Source organism: Limanda limanda, chromosome 17, assembly GCF_963576545.1.
Source record: "Limanda limanda chromosome 17, fLimLim1.1, whole genome shotgun sequence".
Classification (NCBI taxonomy): Eukaryota; Metazoa; Chordata; class Actinopteri; order Pleuronectiformes; family Pleuronectidae; genus Limanda; species Limanda limanda.
Window position 1 is genome coordinate 16414013 of NC_083652.1, and position 17558 is coordinate 16431570.

At 41.8% G+C, this 17558-nt stretch overlaps 2 protein-coding genes across 2 annotated transcripts; one reads left to right on the forward strand and one right to left on the reverse strand.

Annotated features, from left to right (window-relative positions):
- Positions 1 to 809: 809 nt before the first annotated feature.
- On the forward strand, positions 810 to 10664 carry pold1 (polymerase (DNA directed), delta 1, catalytic subunit). Its single transcript, XM_061089421.1, has 27 exons — positions 810 to 911; positions 1749 to 1947; positions 2396 to 2509; positions 2646 to 2786; positions 2980 to 3105; positions 3301 to 3469; positions 3564 to 3678; positions 3803 to 3932; positions 4051 to 4217; positions 4323 to 4427; positions 4624 to 4764; positions 4877 to 4987; positions 5103 to 5294; positions 5377 to 5465; positions 5685 to 5801; positions 5911 to 6024; positions 6253 to 6400; positions 7215 to 7310; positions 7405 to 7542; positions 8289 to 8464; positions 8787 to 8939; positions 9037 to 9139; positions 9233 to 9365; positions 9508 to 9621; positions 9737 to 9789; positions 10187 to 10284; positions 10404 to 10664. Exons 2-27 carry the CDS (start codon positions 1761 to 1763, stop codon positions 10489 to 10491), a joined length of 3318 nt encoding a protein of 1105 aa, XP_060945404.1. The 5' UTR covers positions 810 to 911; positions 1749 to 1760; the 3' UTR covers positions 10492 to 10664.
- Positions 10665 to 11168: 504 nt separating this feature from the next.
- On the reverse strand, positions 11169 to 15098 carry zgc:55558 (GTPase KRas). Its single transcript, XM_061089422.1, has 5 exons — positions 15075 to 15098; positions 14777 to 14892; positions 13258 to 13436; positions 12891 to 13050; positions 11169 to 12767 (listed from the first exon to the last, which is right to left on the reverse strand). The coding sequence occupies exons 2-5, from the start codon at positions 14885 to 14887 to the stop codon at positions 12651 to 12653; spliced, it is 567 nt and encodes a 188-aa protein (XP_060945405.1). The 5' UTR covers positions 14888 to 14892; positions 15075 to 15098; the 3' UTR covers positions 11169 to 12650.
- Positions 15099 to 17558: the final 2460 nt, after the last annotated feature.

A 17558-nucleotide genomic window follows, 5' to 3' on the forward strand; every position in this document is an offset into this window, starting at 1 on the left:
TGATATTGTTTACCTTGCATTAATACTGTATTGGACGCTTCCTGTTCTGCTTACATAATTGCTTTAGTTGGAAAAATGCTCGTAAATGTAGGTAACTATCTATCTATCTATCTATCTGTCTGTCTGTCTGTCTGTCTGTCTGTCTGTCTGTCTGTCTGTCTGTCTGTCTGTCTGTCTGTCTGTCTGTCTGTCTGTCTGTCTGTCTGTCTGTCTGTCTGTCTGTCTGTCTGTCTGTCTGTCTGTCTGTCTGTCTGTCCGTCCGTCCGTCCGTCCGTCCGTCCGTCCGTCCGTCCGTCCGTCCGTCCGTCCGTCCGTCCATCTATCCATCCATCCATCCATCCATCCATCCATCCATCTATCTATCTATCTATCTATCTATCTATCTATCTATCTATCTATCTATCTATCTATCTATCTATCTATCTATCTATCCGATATGATATGATATGATATGATATGATATGATATGATATGATATGATATGATATGATATATTATATTATATTATATTATATTATATTATATTATATTATATTATATTATATTATATTATATTATATATAATGACATGTTTTTGACCTGGAAGTAAGTGATATTTAAATTGTATTAAATTCAAACATCTTCTGTCTGTTGCCTATTCCCTATTTGACGTCATTTTGCCGGGAACACACGGTCCTGTCAATATTGAAGGTTGATTAAAAAAGCCCGCGCTCGACTTCCCTCCTCACGGCGACGCAGTTTCCGCTTCGTCCGTGACGTCACTGTCCCGTCCCTCACTACCAGGCAGGAAACTTCCCGCGCTCTGCCCCCCCTTCGGTGGAAGTTCTCAAATTGAAGCCGAGTGGCGGGAGCTGTTTTCCGGAAGCGAGGGTCCCACGCTGGTGTTTATATCGTTGCGAGGAGACAAACAGGTCAGTGGGACGGTTTTGTGTTTGCGACGGAGCTCGGACACACACACACAAACACACACTCTGCTGCGTGTTGTTTACACTCGTGTTTTGCTAGCTCGCTGCTTGTAGCTACACACAGACACACGCAAGAAGGGAGCGTCGCTTCCCACAGAGACATGTTCACCCAACTGCAGTCACACGCTAATCAATGATATAACACAACTGTGAGAGGATGTGGCCACTTGTAGGCAAAGTACGTGATGCGATTGTGATGCTAACAAGTGGGTGTGGAACTAGTTTCACCACTGATGGACATAGACTGTTTATAAAGAGGCTAATGGACTAAACTATGTGCAGAATAGGGGGGTGTCTCTCCTGAGCTTGGTCATGATGACATCCAGTTTAATACATATTATAATATCTGATTAAGTTGATCAAATATATTTGTTTTTATCATTTATCAATAATATTGTCCTGCAGGGTTTTCTTGTAATATCTACTTCAAGATAATTATCACTGACACCACTGTTATTAGGAGTGAGTCCTCCACACTCATCATTGTTTCTAAGCACATGCACCATGTTACAAATGTATTCTGACACTACAAGGAATATAAACAAACACACACATTTTTATAAAGTTATAACTGTATGTAAAGTTGGTTGTGTTATCATCTTAGCTTTATTTCCTGGTTGCAATAAGCTCTGAAAGAAGTATAATGTGACCTTTTTGATTGTTGTGCCTTACTCTGAATATATTAGTTAACCGCCTCCATTATTGCTCCGCCACCATCACTGCACTTCTATTTAATTGTTCCCGATCTAATCATCTTCTCTAACGTGTCCTCTGCTTTCCAAGTTGTTGCAGGCCATGGATTTTAAAAAACGCAACGGTGGCGCCTTCAGGGGCGGAGCACCTCAGGCCAAACGGGGGAAACCGGCCGGCGAGTGGGAGGACAGTCCGTCGCAGTTCGAAGAGGAACTGTCCATGTTCGATGAAGCAGATATGGATTCAGAGGCGATGGAGGGACAGGCGGGTCATGACGTGATTCCCGTAGGTGAGTGTTGCACAGGAAATCAAAACAGACGTAGGTGGAATGCTTCAAAGGATTTTATTGGTACAGGTAAATATTGAGTTGTGTAAAGTTTCACAAATGGCCAATAACTTGCAGTTAACTTTTACCATCTCCATAAATTGATTATCACATCATCACTGATGCTTAGGATTTTCCTTAAATTCTTTCTTAAAGATAATGTTTATCTTATAACCTGAGTTTGGTAGCTCTTACAAATCAGTCTGAATGGATAGATTAAGTATTACTAAGTAATCCATATGTTTTGAATTTTAAATAATGTAAGTGCGTACCAGTTACTATTGAATGAGCGTCCCAGGAAAATACTCTTCATGTGTTTATTCAGTTTTTATAATGCTCTCAGTATTTACTTGTACTATTCCCCATAATAATATAACAATTTTCCTTTGTTTCTGTTTCCTTGTTGTGTCAGGTGAACTATTCTCGGCAAACCTCAACCCTCGCTGGCCACGGCCCGCTGCTCCCCCGCTGGAACCATCATCTGATACTTTGGTGTTTCAGCAGATTGATCTCGACTATTATTTAGGTAATTATCACAGAGGAGTCATGTAGATGCCAGACTTAAGATAATAATGACCTACTCATCATCCTTCTCTTACGAGCCATTGGCACATGTGAGAAAAAATGGTTTTAAACTTGATTTCCTCTTCTCTGTGCTGCAGGGAACGCAGTGGCTGGTATGCCTGGTCCGTCTCAGGGAACAGTCCCCATCATCCGAATGTTCGGGGTGACAGACAGCGGCAACAGTGTTTGTTGCCACATTCACGGATTTGCGCCTTACTTCTATGTTCCTGCACCAAGTGGTGAGTAATTATTATCTTGTTAATGTAACGTTGAGTTTGAACACTCATGTACATTGTATAAATGTCATATATCCACATTTCTCTCTTCTGAGCTGTCATTTTCTAAATGATTTCACCCTTTTAGAGGAGGAAAAATCATGTAATTCTTATTCATCCCACAATTTTTCTCCCTCTTTCTGCTTCCTTTGAAAAGGTTTCACGTCTGCAAACTTGGATGAATTTAAAAGAGAACTGAACTCTGCTGTGCTGAAGGACATGCGCTCCAATAAGGACAACATCTCCATCACAGTGTTGGCTGTGGACATCACCCAAAAAGAGAGTGAGGACAAGTGATTACAAGATGCTTCAAAGAAATTGTTGTTATACGATAACAGGGCTGATCCTGGTTACAAAGAACAGTTACTAATAAATAAATGAACAAATATGAATCAATGCTATTTTAATACACTAATAAGAAACTCTTACGCTTTCACTGGCTTTTTTGCATCTAAGACTCTTTTCCTTTTTCCTACAGGCATGTATGGTTACCATGGACAACGCAGTATCAGTTTCTTGCGGGTAACCATGGCGATCCCTCGTCTCATTGCCCCAGCCAAGAGACTTCTGGAGCAGGGCATAAAATTTGGATCTTTCCAACACCAGAGTTACAAATCCTACGAGGCCAATATAGATTTTGAGATCAGGTATGCGTGTCACAAATTCTTCTTTACATGTACTACATGACTTTCCCAGGAAAAAAGCGGACAAGTAGCATAGTGAACCTCTCTGTGTTTGCAGGTTTATGGTGGACAGCGCTGTGGTGGGATGTTGCTGGATCGAACTTCCCAAAGGCAAGTTCAGAGTGCGTGAGGAGAAGAGCGTGGGAGAAACAAATTCTCCGTACCCAAGCAAAGTAGGTGTTGTTTACGTTTTAACCACAAGACACAATCTGCCTCATCTTTATGCTGCTCAGTGGTTGACCAAATGGCCGGCATTCTACATGGGCCTGCAGTTATCTGTCCATTTCTGTCCTTCAGGTGACCTTGTGTCAGTATGAGGTGGACGTGGGATGGACAGATTTTATAAGTCACCCAGCTGAGGGAGAATATCAAAGGATCGCACCACTCAGGGTCCTGAGCTTTGACATTGAGTGTGCAGGAAGAAAAGGTGAGGTTCCTTCTTTATCTCTTGGATTTTCATATTAGAAACATGAAAAGGGCTTCATCATAGTTTGATGAGAAGCAAATGCAGATCTTGATTTTGACGTTCCCTCTTTTCTCTGCAGGAATCTTCCCAGAGGCTGATAAAGACCCTGTGATTCAGATAGCGTCCATGGTCCAGCGTCAGGGGGACTCAGAGCCCTTCATCCGTACTGTGTTTACCCTCCAGTCCTGCGCCAGCATTGTAGGCTCTCAGATATTGTGCTTCACACAGGAGAAACAGCTGCTGCAGGTAATTCTACCAGATTTAATAATGACCTGACAAACAAATAAACTGTATTTTCACAAGTTCTTTGTTTCTATTTGTAATGTTCTGTTGTTTTGTGTGTGTGAGCAGAGCTGGGCGGAGTTTTTGAGAACAGTGGATCCAGACATCATCACTGGATACAACATTCAAAACTTTGACTTTCCCTACCTGCTCAACAGAGCCACTGCTCTAAAGGTTAGATGGAGCCACGTTAATGTACAACTTTCATCCGCAACCAAAGACTAAAATGTTCCTGACAGATTAAGCGTCAGTAAGAATCCCTTAACTACCATTGTAAAATGTATATGTTGCAAAAATAGTTAAGTTTTATGTTTGCACTAAGTTCATGTATCCCTCCTCTGTTCAGTAAAATATCTCCTTCTGTGTTTAGGTGAATCTGTTTCCCTACTTGGGCCGAGTGCGAGGAATCAAGTCAGTCTTGCGAGACCTGAACTTCCAGAGCAAGCAGATGGGACGCAGAGAGAACAAGATCACTAACATAGAGGGCCGTGTTCAGTTCGATTTGCTGCAGGTCAGCACTCTGTGCTTTATAACTCAACAATAGACAAGACATTGCCTAGATTAGAATGATTTGAGGAAAAGATACGTTGAATATACACTGACTGGTGTGTCTGTCTTATCAGGTGCTCCTGCGGGATTATAAACTGCGCTCATACACACTAAATGCTGTGAGTTACCACTTCCTGCAAGAACAGAAGGAGGATGTACAGCACTCCATCATCACTGATCTGCAGGTAACCTTTCTGCACCTGGACGAGAGCTGGATGTTTTTTTAAAGCTCTTTAAATTTGACATTGAGCTGTCGCTGTTGTCGCTCATCCGTCTTGCTCCTCGTGTCCTTCGTCTCAGAACGGCAACGAACAGACTCGCAGACGTTTGGCTGTCTACTGCCTGAAGGACGCCTATCTCCCGCTGCGCCTGCTGCAGAAGCTGATGTGTGTGATTAACTACATGGAGATGGCCAGAGTGACAGGTGTGCCTCTCACTTACCTGCTGTCAAGAGGACAGCAGATCAAGGTCGTCTCTCAGCTGCTGCGACAGGTAACAAAGGCAGACACAAGGCACAGATATTAGATACACGTTGACTTGGAGATGAAAACTGTAAGTCTGTGTACATGTTTAGGCCATGAAGCAGGACCTGGTCATGCCTGTCATAAAGGTAGAAGGAGGAGAAGACTACACTGGAGCAACTGTCATCGAGCCAGAGAAAGGGTATGTATGTCTGATGTTTGTTTGTGTGACTGTATAGCTTTTCAGAGATTTTTCTGTTGTAAACCTCATCCTGCATTCTTCATAAGCCAAATATAAAGTCCAGACATCATTGTGTGGACATGTTCTGGAGTTCATATCTGAAAACGTCTTCTGACTCCTCTCTGGGACTGCCTTGGTCTTGTCATCTTTCTTCCCATGACCACCCTCTTCTTTGTGTAGGTATTACAGCGTTCCCATTACCACCCTGGACTTCTCCTCCTTGTATCCGTCCATCATGATGGCTCACAATTTGTGCTACACCACCCTGCTGCAGAAGGGCTCATCAGAGAAACTAGGGTGAGCATTTGTTTTTGCACTTTTGCACCTTAAGCACTTATATGCATCATATTTATATGTCTAGTATTAACAGAGCAAACTAATAACTGAGATGGTTGGGGTTATTTAGCCTGTCAGCTGAGGACTTCATCAAGACTCCGACTGGTGACCTGTTTGTGAAGAGCTCAGTGAGGAAAGGACTTCTACCTGAAATCCTGGAGAACCTGCTGTCTGCCAGAAAGAGGTTTGAATTGGTTTAAATAAATCACAACAACTTGAGTTGAACTCAAGTCAGTATTTAGCATTTGAGTAAACAGCTACTGTACCATAGGGCCTTGATTTGCTGCTAAAGCCCAACTTTAATGTGTGTCCTCTTGCTGCGATCACATTGTGATTCACTTAACATACAAACTGTATCATGAATCAGCCTGATGTGCCTCCATTTCTCATCTCCTTCCTCGTCTTGCCACAGGGCCAAGACAGAGCTGAAGAAGGAAACTGACCCTTTCAAGAAGCAGGTGCTGGACGGCCGTCAGCTGGCTCTCAAAATCAGTGCTAACTCTGTGTATGGCTTCACTGGGGCCCAGGTGGGCAAGCTGCCCTGTCTGGAGATCTCCCAGGTGAGCACTTGACTCTTCATGACAACTCTGGAATAACTATCTTGCTCATAGCTCATACAACTGACTAAATAATAATAATAATAACATGCTTACATATTGTGATATGTGTGTATACTCTGATTAGTGTGAACGATCTTCAGCTAGAGAGCTTTGTTGCATTAGTTCCTCTTCTATCACATTTGTAAGGGGCTGTGTTTTGAAATGTAAGCAGTAAGAATCCATAAAACTATGGTCTCTTAAAAGAGAGTAATCTGCTTACACGCACAAAAGAAGGGTAAAGGTTACATGATTGTATTGATGTGCTTCAAATCCACTTTTTAAAGTTCTGGCCCCATGCTATGGTTAACCATGTGATTTTAAGGCCTTAAAACGTCTTCAAATAAAGTACTAGGTCTTAAATTGTCATAAATGAAGTCATCACAATTTGACTCACTATCGCTCTTTCCACTGCACATGTGGGAAGTGGGAGCACAAGCGCTAAACAACACAGATGTAGAGCAAAGATTGGAGTTGAGGCGGTGACCACAGAACAGGCAGAGGAAGAAAAGTAGAACAAAGAATCAAACAAAACATCTAATGTAGGTGAAAAACAAGGATGTGCTACAGACTGTGTGATGTTACCTAGTTAGATTCACGTCACCCTCAAAGACAGATGAGACAACTCTGTGAGTTTTGATCAGTAGCAAATATTTATCTTCATCATTGAAACTCATGACCTATAGCGTGGCTTTCAGATCCGTGGTCAGTGAAAGGTTAATCCAGCAACAGGTAATTTACCTATAAACTGAATTAAAACTTTTCTTATCTCATCTAGAGCGTCACAGGTTTTGGGAGGCAGATGATCGAGCAAACCAAACAGCTGGTGGAGTCCAAGTACACCATCTCCAGTGGTTACCCAGGTGATGCCAAGGTGAGGAAAACATGCTGTCAACATATCAAATTAGTTTCCTTTCTGTAATTTAAACACTTATATGTGTGCCTGTGTTCTTTCATTTGTTGTTAAGGTCATCTATGGCGACACAGACTCTGTCATGGTTAAACTTGGGGTTTCAACAGTAAAGGAGGCCATGGAAATCGGGAGGGAGGCAGCGGCGTGGGTGTCGTCCCATTTCACACCACCAATCAAACTGGAGTTTGAGAAGGTACAGTTTCAGTCCAAACTGGTTAGATGCACACTTTGCTATTTGATTTGTTGCTCTGATATAGAGATGGTTCAAGTGTGTTTTATTGTCACACACACTAGTTTGACCTGAATTAATGAACAACATCGATGAGATAAAACATGACACAGATAAGCTTGATTTACATGTGATCCCCTACATGTGAGCCAAAGTTTATTTGGCCTTTTAATCATGCAGAACATGATTCCTTAATATAACACATTTCACACGTGGACTTCACTTGCAAATAATTCAAACTACCCAGCATCCTTTGCATTAGGCTTGTTATTTCTCTAACAACATATTTGTCCCATTTTAATAATTCAATTGTCAATTCAGGATTAACTCAAATCTTTTTACTTGCTGTAACCGGACTACACTTTTAAAGCCTTTGGAAATATATGTCCCTTTTCAAAACCAGCAGAATATGTGTAGGTCTTGAAAAAGCTTAAAGCCCTTGTCAGATCTTAAGTTATTCAAATCTTAAATTCCATAAAAAAGGTCTCAATTGTCTGGTAAATCCCCAGTTATACGATTCCATATCCTTGACTTTATGTAAAAGCGCTGTAGATCTGCGTGTGTTTAATCTGATTGTGGAGGAAGAAGTCGACATGCAGCGGCACTTCCTGCCAAAGTGTATCTGTAGGAATGGGAACCGTTTTTTTCGGGACCACAAGAGAGGTGGCGCATCCTCTTGGCTCACAAGTTTATTTTAATCACCTCCACAGGTTTACTACCCATACCTGCTGATCAACAAGAAGCGATATGCTGGCCTGTATTTCTCCTCCAGTGCAGACACACATGAAAAGATGGACTGTAAAGGCATTGAGACCGTCCGCAGAGACAACTGCCCTCTGGTGGCGAACCTCATCGGCACCTGTCTGCAGAGAATCCTCATTGACAGGTAGACACATAGATGGTCTTTAGAGATTTTTTGTTTTTTACAGTGGCCCAAAGTGTACGACCTAAACACCTTTTGAGTTTACATGACAACTGAAGGTTAGCACAGGTTCTCTCTCATGTTTGGAAGGAGAGGGTAAGGTGAGGTGTGTTCAGCTGCAACGTTACCACTAGATGTCACTAAATTCTACAAACTGAACCCTTTAAAAGAAGGCTACCCCTGTGATTTCATATTGAATGTATAATTACTTCATCAGAGATGTGGCTTCTCAGGATTTCACCGTAGATAAGTAGAACTAATTGGAGCTGGTGTGCTGTGGTGTTAGGGATCCGCAGGGTGCAGTAGCTCATGCCAAAGAGGTGATCTCAGACCTGCTGTGCAACCGCATCGACATCAGCCAGCTGGTCATCACCAAGGAGCTGACGCGCACCGCCCAGGAGTACGCTGCCAAACAGGCACACGTGGAGCTGGCAGAGAGGTCTGATTATACTGAGATGTTTTAATTGACATAACTCTTCAAGGGAAATTACTGTGCGTGTGTGATTATTATCTCATTAACATGGATGCTTCTACAGGATGAGGAAAAGAGATGCCGGCAGCGCTCCCAACATGGGAGACCGAGTTCCATACGTCATCATCAAGGCTGCAAAGGGAGCAGCAGCTTACATGAAGTCAGAGGTCTGTACTGGCAGCTTTGACTTTTTCTTAAATGTGTGATTTACCTCCACATCTCCTTTCCTCATGACTAACATGTTAATATTGATTCTTCAGGATCCAATCTATGTGCTGGAGAACACCATTCCCATCGACACACAATACTACCTGGAACAGCAGCTGTCCAAACCCCTGCTGAGGATATTTGAGCCCATCCTGGGAGAGAGCAAGGCGGAGAGCGTCCTGCTCAGTGAGTCAGCAAACACACACTCTCTCAAACTCTGGAAAGTCAGCCATTAATTGGAGACGTATTAATTCCACTGCGAAAAGTAATGTGTTATAACGTTTTTGGGGACCTTAACATCACTTGTGGTTATTGTCGTGTCTGTCAGAGGGCGACCACACACGCTGCAAGACCGTGTTGACCTCGAAGGTCGGGGGACTCATGGCGTTTGCTACGAAGAGGAGCACCTGCATCGGCTGCAAGGCTGTGCTCAAGACGGAGGGTATGTGTGCTCTGTCATTTTTTTCTCTACTTTGGTGACTTTTTTAAAGATGTTTTCCAATTGGTTAATTTTATATTATTTCTGAAAGATTTAACATGTGTGTGTGTCATTGCAGGGGCTGTGTGTGATTTCTGTAAAAAGAAAGAGTCTGAACTTTACCAAAAGGAGGTAAGCAAGATGCTAAAAGACTTCATACTTAAATGTTTTCGTTTTTTACCCAAATGAGATTTGAAGTTGATTTGGTTTAAGTCCCAGCTCGGAAAATGTTAGAAGAAAAGTCTCTTTTGTGTTTGTCCTCATTTTGATGTTAGGTAGCTTTTCAGAGCTTAAATCAATAAGAGAGAATTTGATATCAAATATATTTTTGGTACATTGAGTTAAACACATTAGATTTCAATATCCCTGTGACCTGTTATTTCCTTTTCGCTGCTGTAGACCAGGCGGATGTGATTTACTTTTTCCACATCTACTGTATATGTAAAGCAAATAACTATAAATTACAAGGGGTAGTATCTGCAAACAAATGTCTTTAAAGTGTTTCTTACATTTAGCTTGTAAATTACAGATCTTTCACATGAACACACTGGAGGAACGTTTCTCTCGCCTGTGGACTCAGTGTCAGCGGTGTCAAGGTTCCCTGCATGAGGATGTGCTCTGTACCAGGTACATATGCTGTAGAAACACAAGCATGTTTCGTATTACTGTGTTTATTGCAGAAACTAGGCTGAGCACACACTGGCAGTTGGTTTATATTTAGTAATGTGCCCCTCTCTCCTCTGCAGCCGGGATTGTCCCATCTTCTATATGAGGAAGAAGGTTCAGAAAGATTTGGACGACCAGAGCAAGCTAGTGTCTCGTTTCGGATGGTGAGGAAGAGGCACGCACGCCCTCATTCCTCCTCTACCTCTTTTTGGACTCTTGGTTTTCTTTTTCTCTACATCTTTCTGCCCTTGTAAAAATGCGTATATATCAAACTGTTACTATGTTTTCTAATATGAATAAAAAATACATTGAGTATGTTGTTTTTGTAAAATAAAATCAAAAGCAAAATCTACTTTATGGAAATGAGGTCATTTGTGATTTCATTCCTCTTCAGTGTCAACCTCAAACCACAACCCCTCCTCTTCACTGATTCAGTACCTGACAAGATGAGATTGAACTTTAAATGACACAAACTGTTCTTCTAAAGAAGAGACATTATCGAACGTCTCAAATTAGATCTGGGGCCTGTACTACGAAGCAGGAGTTGTTTTAGCGAGATAACTGCTGGTTTAACTCTGGTTTTTCAGTCCACGTGCTAAATCATCATGGTAACTTATGGTGAACGGCCAACCTGCTCCAGTGTAGGTTGAGTTTGAGATCTACAATTGATAACCAGATTCATACAGATTATATGGGCGGCCAATGTTAAGATACCCTGGATATGTTGAATTTTTATCGTGGTATAGCCCCAAAGTGTAAAATGCTTCTCAGTTTGAAATAAGTTTGTCTCTTTTGAGGAAACACCTGAGCCAAGAGGATCCACCTCAGATAAACAGGACGAGATGTGAAAGCTACAGACGTTTACTTGTTCATTACAGCAGAGTGATGTTACATAGCCGTCAGTGTCAGATCCAATCACGTTACATGTTTTTACATTTGAATTACATCACGTCAAAGTGACGAGTCGGGCATTAGGAGCATGATGGATAAATTCTATACTTGGCTGAAGTTCTCTCATTTACCTTTTGATATAATTTCAGTAACTATGTGGACAGATGTTTCTCAATGCAGATGTTTTCTTTAAACAGTGACAATCTGTTGTGGTACAAAAACTTAAATCCATTACATTTTAAGAGCGATGGTAATTATCAAAAAAGATAAACGCTGCAATAGAAAAATGTTGAGCTACTGAATGTGTTGATCCAGCATTGAGAGGGATCGGATACATGACAGTAACTGTGAGGCTGCTGCATTACACCACTGGTTTGAGTGGTTTCATGTCCCCACGTGGACAGTTGCACACACACTACATGCTCTGGTGGAGTGTGGTGAAGCAGAGGCTGAAGTGGGAGACAGTGACTTACAACCACCAACCACACTGGGCCTGCATTCCAAAGTGGACTTTGGAATGCAGTGCGACTTTGGACTATGCCAGCACTTCAGATGATAAATGAATAATGACTAGGAGTTATGGAAGCAGGGGTCGGACTTGACACAGCGCTCATTCAGTTGAACTGGCACTACCACTGATCCTAAAGTCTAACTTAATAAACAAAACGTGGAATGGATAAAGTGCGCCTTGGAGACTGGAACACAGCTTTGAAGCTTTTGTCACTCATGCTATCCTGCTACAGTTCTTTCTTTAACTTATGGACTTTGTGGGACAAAAAAAGAACCCAACTGTATATAGATTTCTTTTGTGTTTCAAGACCCAGATGACAAAACTATCAAAAAACACAAGGGAGAGAGGAGACAAACATTTTCTTGGAAGCAAAGCATTTTCACAAGAACAAAAAGCATCCAGGTCATCAGGATCCATGACGAACATGCAACAGATCACCTGCAGATTGTGTTGAGTTCCGTGTGATGCATTAGAAACATCACCTGTTACTGTGCAAAGTGCAGTGACGCACTTCCGTGAACCCGTGACCACCTAGAGTCAACAGGAGCAGAAAACACTGGCCGGATTATACGTAATTAGAAAATGCGAATTTTCTATACAAACAACTTCTCACAGGTTCTTGGAAAATAAATCCTTCTACCACAGACTCAAATTTAGTTTTCACAAATGTAACCAAAAAAAACCATTCAACTAAAAACTAGCGCGTCTAGTAGTTTGGTCATCAAAACAAACTGCACATTGGATGAAAACTCGTGGCAGCTTGCTGTTAGTAGAAACTGTGATGGCTGTAAAGATGGATTTTGCCTGCTACCCTGTCTGGACTGGAGCTGAGATGGAAGCCTCCAAAGTGACAGAGGAGGTGCAGTGTGTGAGGGAGGAGGAAAACAAGTGCCATAGAGAATGCTGTACGTGTGTGTGTGGTTTGCTATAGTATCAAACAGCGTCTCTTCTGAGTGTTCTTCTTGCTCTTCTTGTTGCTGCGGTTGGTCTCCTTATATTTTCTAATCTCCCGTACCAGTGAATAGAACGCTTCCTCCACACCCTGCAAAACACACAAATTATGTTATATTGTTAAGTAGGTTAATAGGTTCAATCCTGTTGACTTACTTGCTCAAACATGCCTCAATGCAATGAAAACATAGGTGTATCTGTCTTTACTACACACCTGTCTGGTTTTGGCAGAGGTCTCCACAAACGGCACGCCGTAGCTGCGTGCCAGCTCCTGCGCCTGGCGTGATTCCACATTGCGGGTTCCCAGGTCGCTCTTATTCCCCACCAGCACCATGGGAACGCTGTCACTGTCCTTCACCCGGTTGATCTGCTCTCTGAGGAGGAGACACACAAGTTCTTAAGAGGCTGAAGCCATCTTACTTTCTGAACGGTGGGTTACAGTCTCAGATCTGGGCCTGCTCCATCTCCTTCCTTCAAATGATGTCGGTAAGTAGCCTCGTCATGCTACACTCACTGTCAGAACACGCATGGTGCAGTATGGTGCAACAGTTGAAACAGACGGAGAAGCTGCCATCTTGTACCTGTAGAGGTGAACGTCCTCGAAGGACTTGATGTTGTTGATGGCGAACACGCAGAGGAAGCCCTCTCCTGTCCTCATGTACTGATCCCTCATGGCGCTGTACTCCTCCTGACCTGCCGTGTCCAGGATGTCCAGCAGACACGTCTCTCCGTCAATCACCACCTGCTTTCTGTACGAGTCCTGCAGCACAGCACGAGCAGGATTACAACAAGCAGGGCTGAACATGAACCTACAGTGGATTGCATCATGTTTGATTTCTTTTTCTGCTTTTTTTTGACAGTTACACGGCTCCGTCGTGTAGCAACAAGACCTTGCTGAATCAAATGTTTTGCAATGAACTTGCCGAAACATTAAGATTTTTTTTGAAACACCAAGTATCACATTTTGTACATGCATTTACTGTGTTACGCATATTTAGCCATCTGGCAGGCTCCATAGAAACTTTTAAATCCCTCTTAAAGATACATTTGACCTCTGCAGTAGAGGATTTGGGTTTTTTATTAGTTTGTTTGACTTTGAGCTGCATTACACAAAAACTGAATGTAGTACAGAGCCAGGGAATGACCCATTAAATCATAGTGAGGATCTGGTTCAGGCGGATCCAGGAGATTTGTTTTTGCATTTTCTTTAACATTGCAAAGCGTCTTTAAGTTTTTTTACATTTTCACAGATTTCCCCGCGAATACATGATGGATTTTCTACTTAGTGCTTTTGTAGTCGTAAGTTTGCTTTTTCAGGACTTGAGGTCTGGATTCACTGTCAACCTGTTGTTAAATAACTTGTTAACCTTATACTACATAGAACATGTTCATTATTAGAATACTTTAATGTCTAGCTTTAAAGTATTAAAGCGATTAATGTGATTTAGACTTTAGAACAGTCTAAATCACATGAGACTGTTCTACTTCATTTTGTTTTAATTCTTTTCTCATCTGTAACATCTTCATGACGTTTTACCTGGTAAAGAACTTTGTGTGTGCGGTTTGAAAGTCACTGCTACATAGGATCATTATTTATGGTTTGACTTTTCAGTGGATGTTTAAAACTCAACTCCCAGATAAAGAATAACTCTGAAACTGTCTTTTCCAGAGGTCTTTTTGTTTTTTACGTTTTCACAGATTTCCCCTGGAATACATGATGGATTTTGATGTTTAAAAAAACTTGGTTCTTTTTCTAGTTGTAAGTTAACCTTTACTTAAATAACTTGTTGGCCTTATACTACATAGCAAATGTGGATTATTTGAATATTTTAATGTCTAGCTCTGATTTTACAGACTATTTCAAATCACATTAGACTGCTCTACTTAATTTTGTTTGAAGTCTTTTCTCATCTGCAACATTTTCATGAAGTTTGTATGTGGGGTTTGAAAGGTGCTACCTAGGATGATTACTAAAGGTTTGACTTTTCAGTGGATGTTTAAAACTCAACAACCAGATAAAGAATATCACTGAATCTGTCTTTCCCAGAGTGTTTGTCCCTCTTGTCCCTCCTCTGGTCTCTCTGGGTGCTGGTGTCTCACCTCGATGGTTGGATCATACTCGTCTACGAAGTGGTTCTGGATGAGCTGGATGGTGAGAGCACTCTTCCCCACACCTCCAGCCCCCACCACCACCAGCTTGTACTCGGTCATGCCTGCTGGGGGGGGGGGGGGGGAGAAAAACCAGTTAACCAGGGACCGTGTTGCACCAGTTGCTCCTCTCCCTGCTTCCTGCGCGGACACGGGCGAGGACACTGGCCCCAGATTTGTTTTAAATGACTGCTGCTCCTCCATGTTGGAACCCTTCCCCACTCGACGTGACCCGCTTCCGTGTTCTTACCTCAGCTTGGGGGGGGGGGGGGGGACAGTCGATGGATCCCCGGCCTGAGACGAGAGGTCACACTCACTTCACGTCTGGATCAATCTGATTAGCTTGCTACATCACGTTAGCCTGCGACTGGTTTCCTTGTTTCGAACACTTGTGGGAACACTTTGCCAACTGGTCCCGCAACTGGTTCCCGTTCCCGTCCCTACACGTGGCCGTGACCCGGTTCCACTTCCGACGCTACTTGTCAAAACGTAACTTTGCGCCACAAGTAGTTTAGAGACTTAAATCCTTTCCTGGCTCCTGTTTAGTCTCCATTGTGATTCATTGCGAGGCAGAGCAGCTTCGCGTTAATCCCCTGTTCAAGCAGCCAATCACAGGCCCGGAAGCAGACAGACGTCGCGAAGGCCCAATCATAATTGAGTTCTGATTTTGTTTGAGCCCGCCCATATCTAGCAGCTGCGTCCAATCACAAATAGGAGCTGCTAGAGACGGGCGTGGCCTCTCAGACAACCTCGCTTCCTCCAAACTTCACGTCATAGAAAAAATATGAATTATTTTCATAGTTATTATAATTATTATAGCTGTCATCGTTGTTATAATGTGTAATGATGAAAATATTATTAATATTTAAAACAATAATAGTGTTAATGATCATAATAATAACAACAATAATGATGATTATAATAACAATGATAAGAATTATCAACTTTACACACATACAAACCCAGTAACAAGGTTCTATATAAGTTGAAAATGTAAAATTTAAGGGAAACAACAGGAAAAGTAATAAAAAAGCAAACAATAAGAAGTCTTTTCAAAGCATTTTGGGCACTGATTCTCACACTAGTGCTGATTAAATATGCATTATAATCCATTCCTCATACCTGAGGTGTTAAGTGTTTAATGCTCCTCGCTAAATACTTAATGTTGTCCTTGTGAATATTTTTCCTTCATTAACACTGTAATCAGATCTCAGTTCTAGTTATCTTATTTTGAAAGCTGTTACCGGAAGTGACGTATGGTGTTATGTCCGTCTTCCTTGACTCCAGTGAATTATGAGTGAATTCCAGGTGTCACTTGTGTGCTTACTGCCCTCTCGCGGTGACACTGTAGTACAGTGGTACTAGTAGCAGTATCAGTAGATTAGTCGAATATAAGAATATGATATAACAATAATAAAAACAATATAATATCCTAACATTAACAGGAAGACAGCAGTGACACTAAGTTAGTAGTTCTCTGCTGTGGAGGCCAACACAGGTTCATACCAGAGGTGTGGCAGTTTATTGTTGACCTAGATGAAAACAATCCTCACTTTTACTACAGATCCCATCAAGAGGCTGAAAATATGTATGAAAGAATGTCAACACAAATCATGAGATGAATAACGAGATTTCTTAAAAAACACCGGGAGTTCAAAATTAACACGAAGCTGAAAAAAATCCTAAATAAATTAACAAACGTGTCTGAGAAATTACAATTTGGAGGGAATTAATCCTCAGAACAAATGATCCAAATTAAAGACTTATAGAAAAGTGATTGAATGCCATGTCTTCATGCACACACGCACACACACGCGCACACACACACACACACACACACACACACACACACACACACACACACACACACACACACACACACACAAACCCAGAGCAAGCAGGCATCATGGCCCACACTCTGGTCCATCATCCTCACTTCCCTTGTCTGTGACGTCCATGTTTCTCGCTCCCTCTCCCACCGAGTGCATCTGCTCTCCCATCTAATCTTTGCCTAAAATCACCGAGATAATCCTTCACCCATCTGTCCCGAGAGAGGAGGAGAGAGAGCGACAGAGAGCTGACATTGTGCTCACGGTGTAAAAAAAAAGAGGAAACAATCACTAATTTAACGCGAAATAGTGGCATCACCTTAAATTAGTTAAATGTTTATTATACACAAGGATATCTCACATGTACATCTTTTATACATAGAATATTTTGCATATTTTTGCACGTTTAAATTTCATCATTTCCTTCTTAGAATTTTTTTTTTGTTACACAGATTCCCACCAGGTAACCACACATTTCATCAAGTAGGAGGGAGGACGACACTGGAACAGCCAAAAACTGAGACACATGAGAAACTTGATCAGAAATACATTGATACGACATTTAAAAAGGAATAATCATTCATGTCTTTGAGACGTTTCACTCAAAACTCAATGGTGATTTGCCTTCGTCACATTTCAAGATAATTTATTGACACATTTTCCCATTAAACCCTCATTTGCTTCAGATGATTCTGGATATTTTAACATTCCACTCTTCCACTTTCACTCTTCCATCCACTCGTATCACAAACCTCAAGTTAAACAGAAATGGATTGTCCCGGTCTGAGAAAGAGCTGTCTGCAAATATGATTTTAATCTTACAAGTAAAATACTAAGTGTCAGCACATGACCTGTGAGAACAAGCAGAAAGAAAACTTGTTTGTGTGTCTATGTGCATGCACATG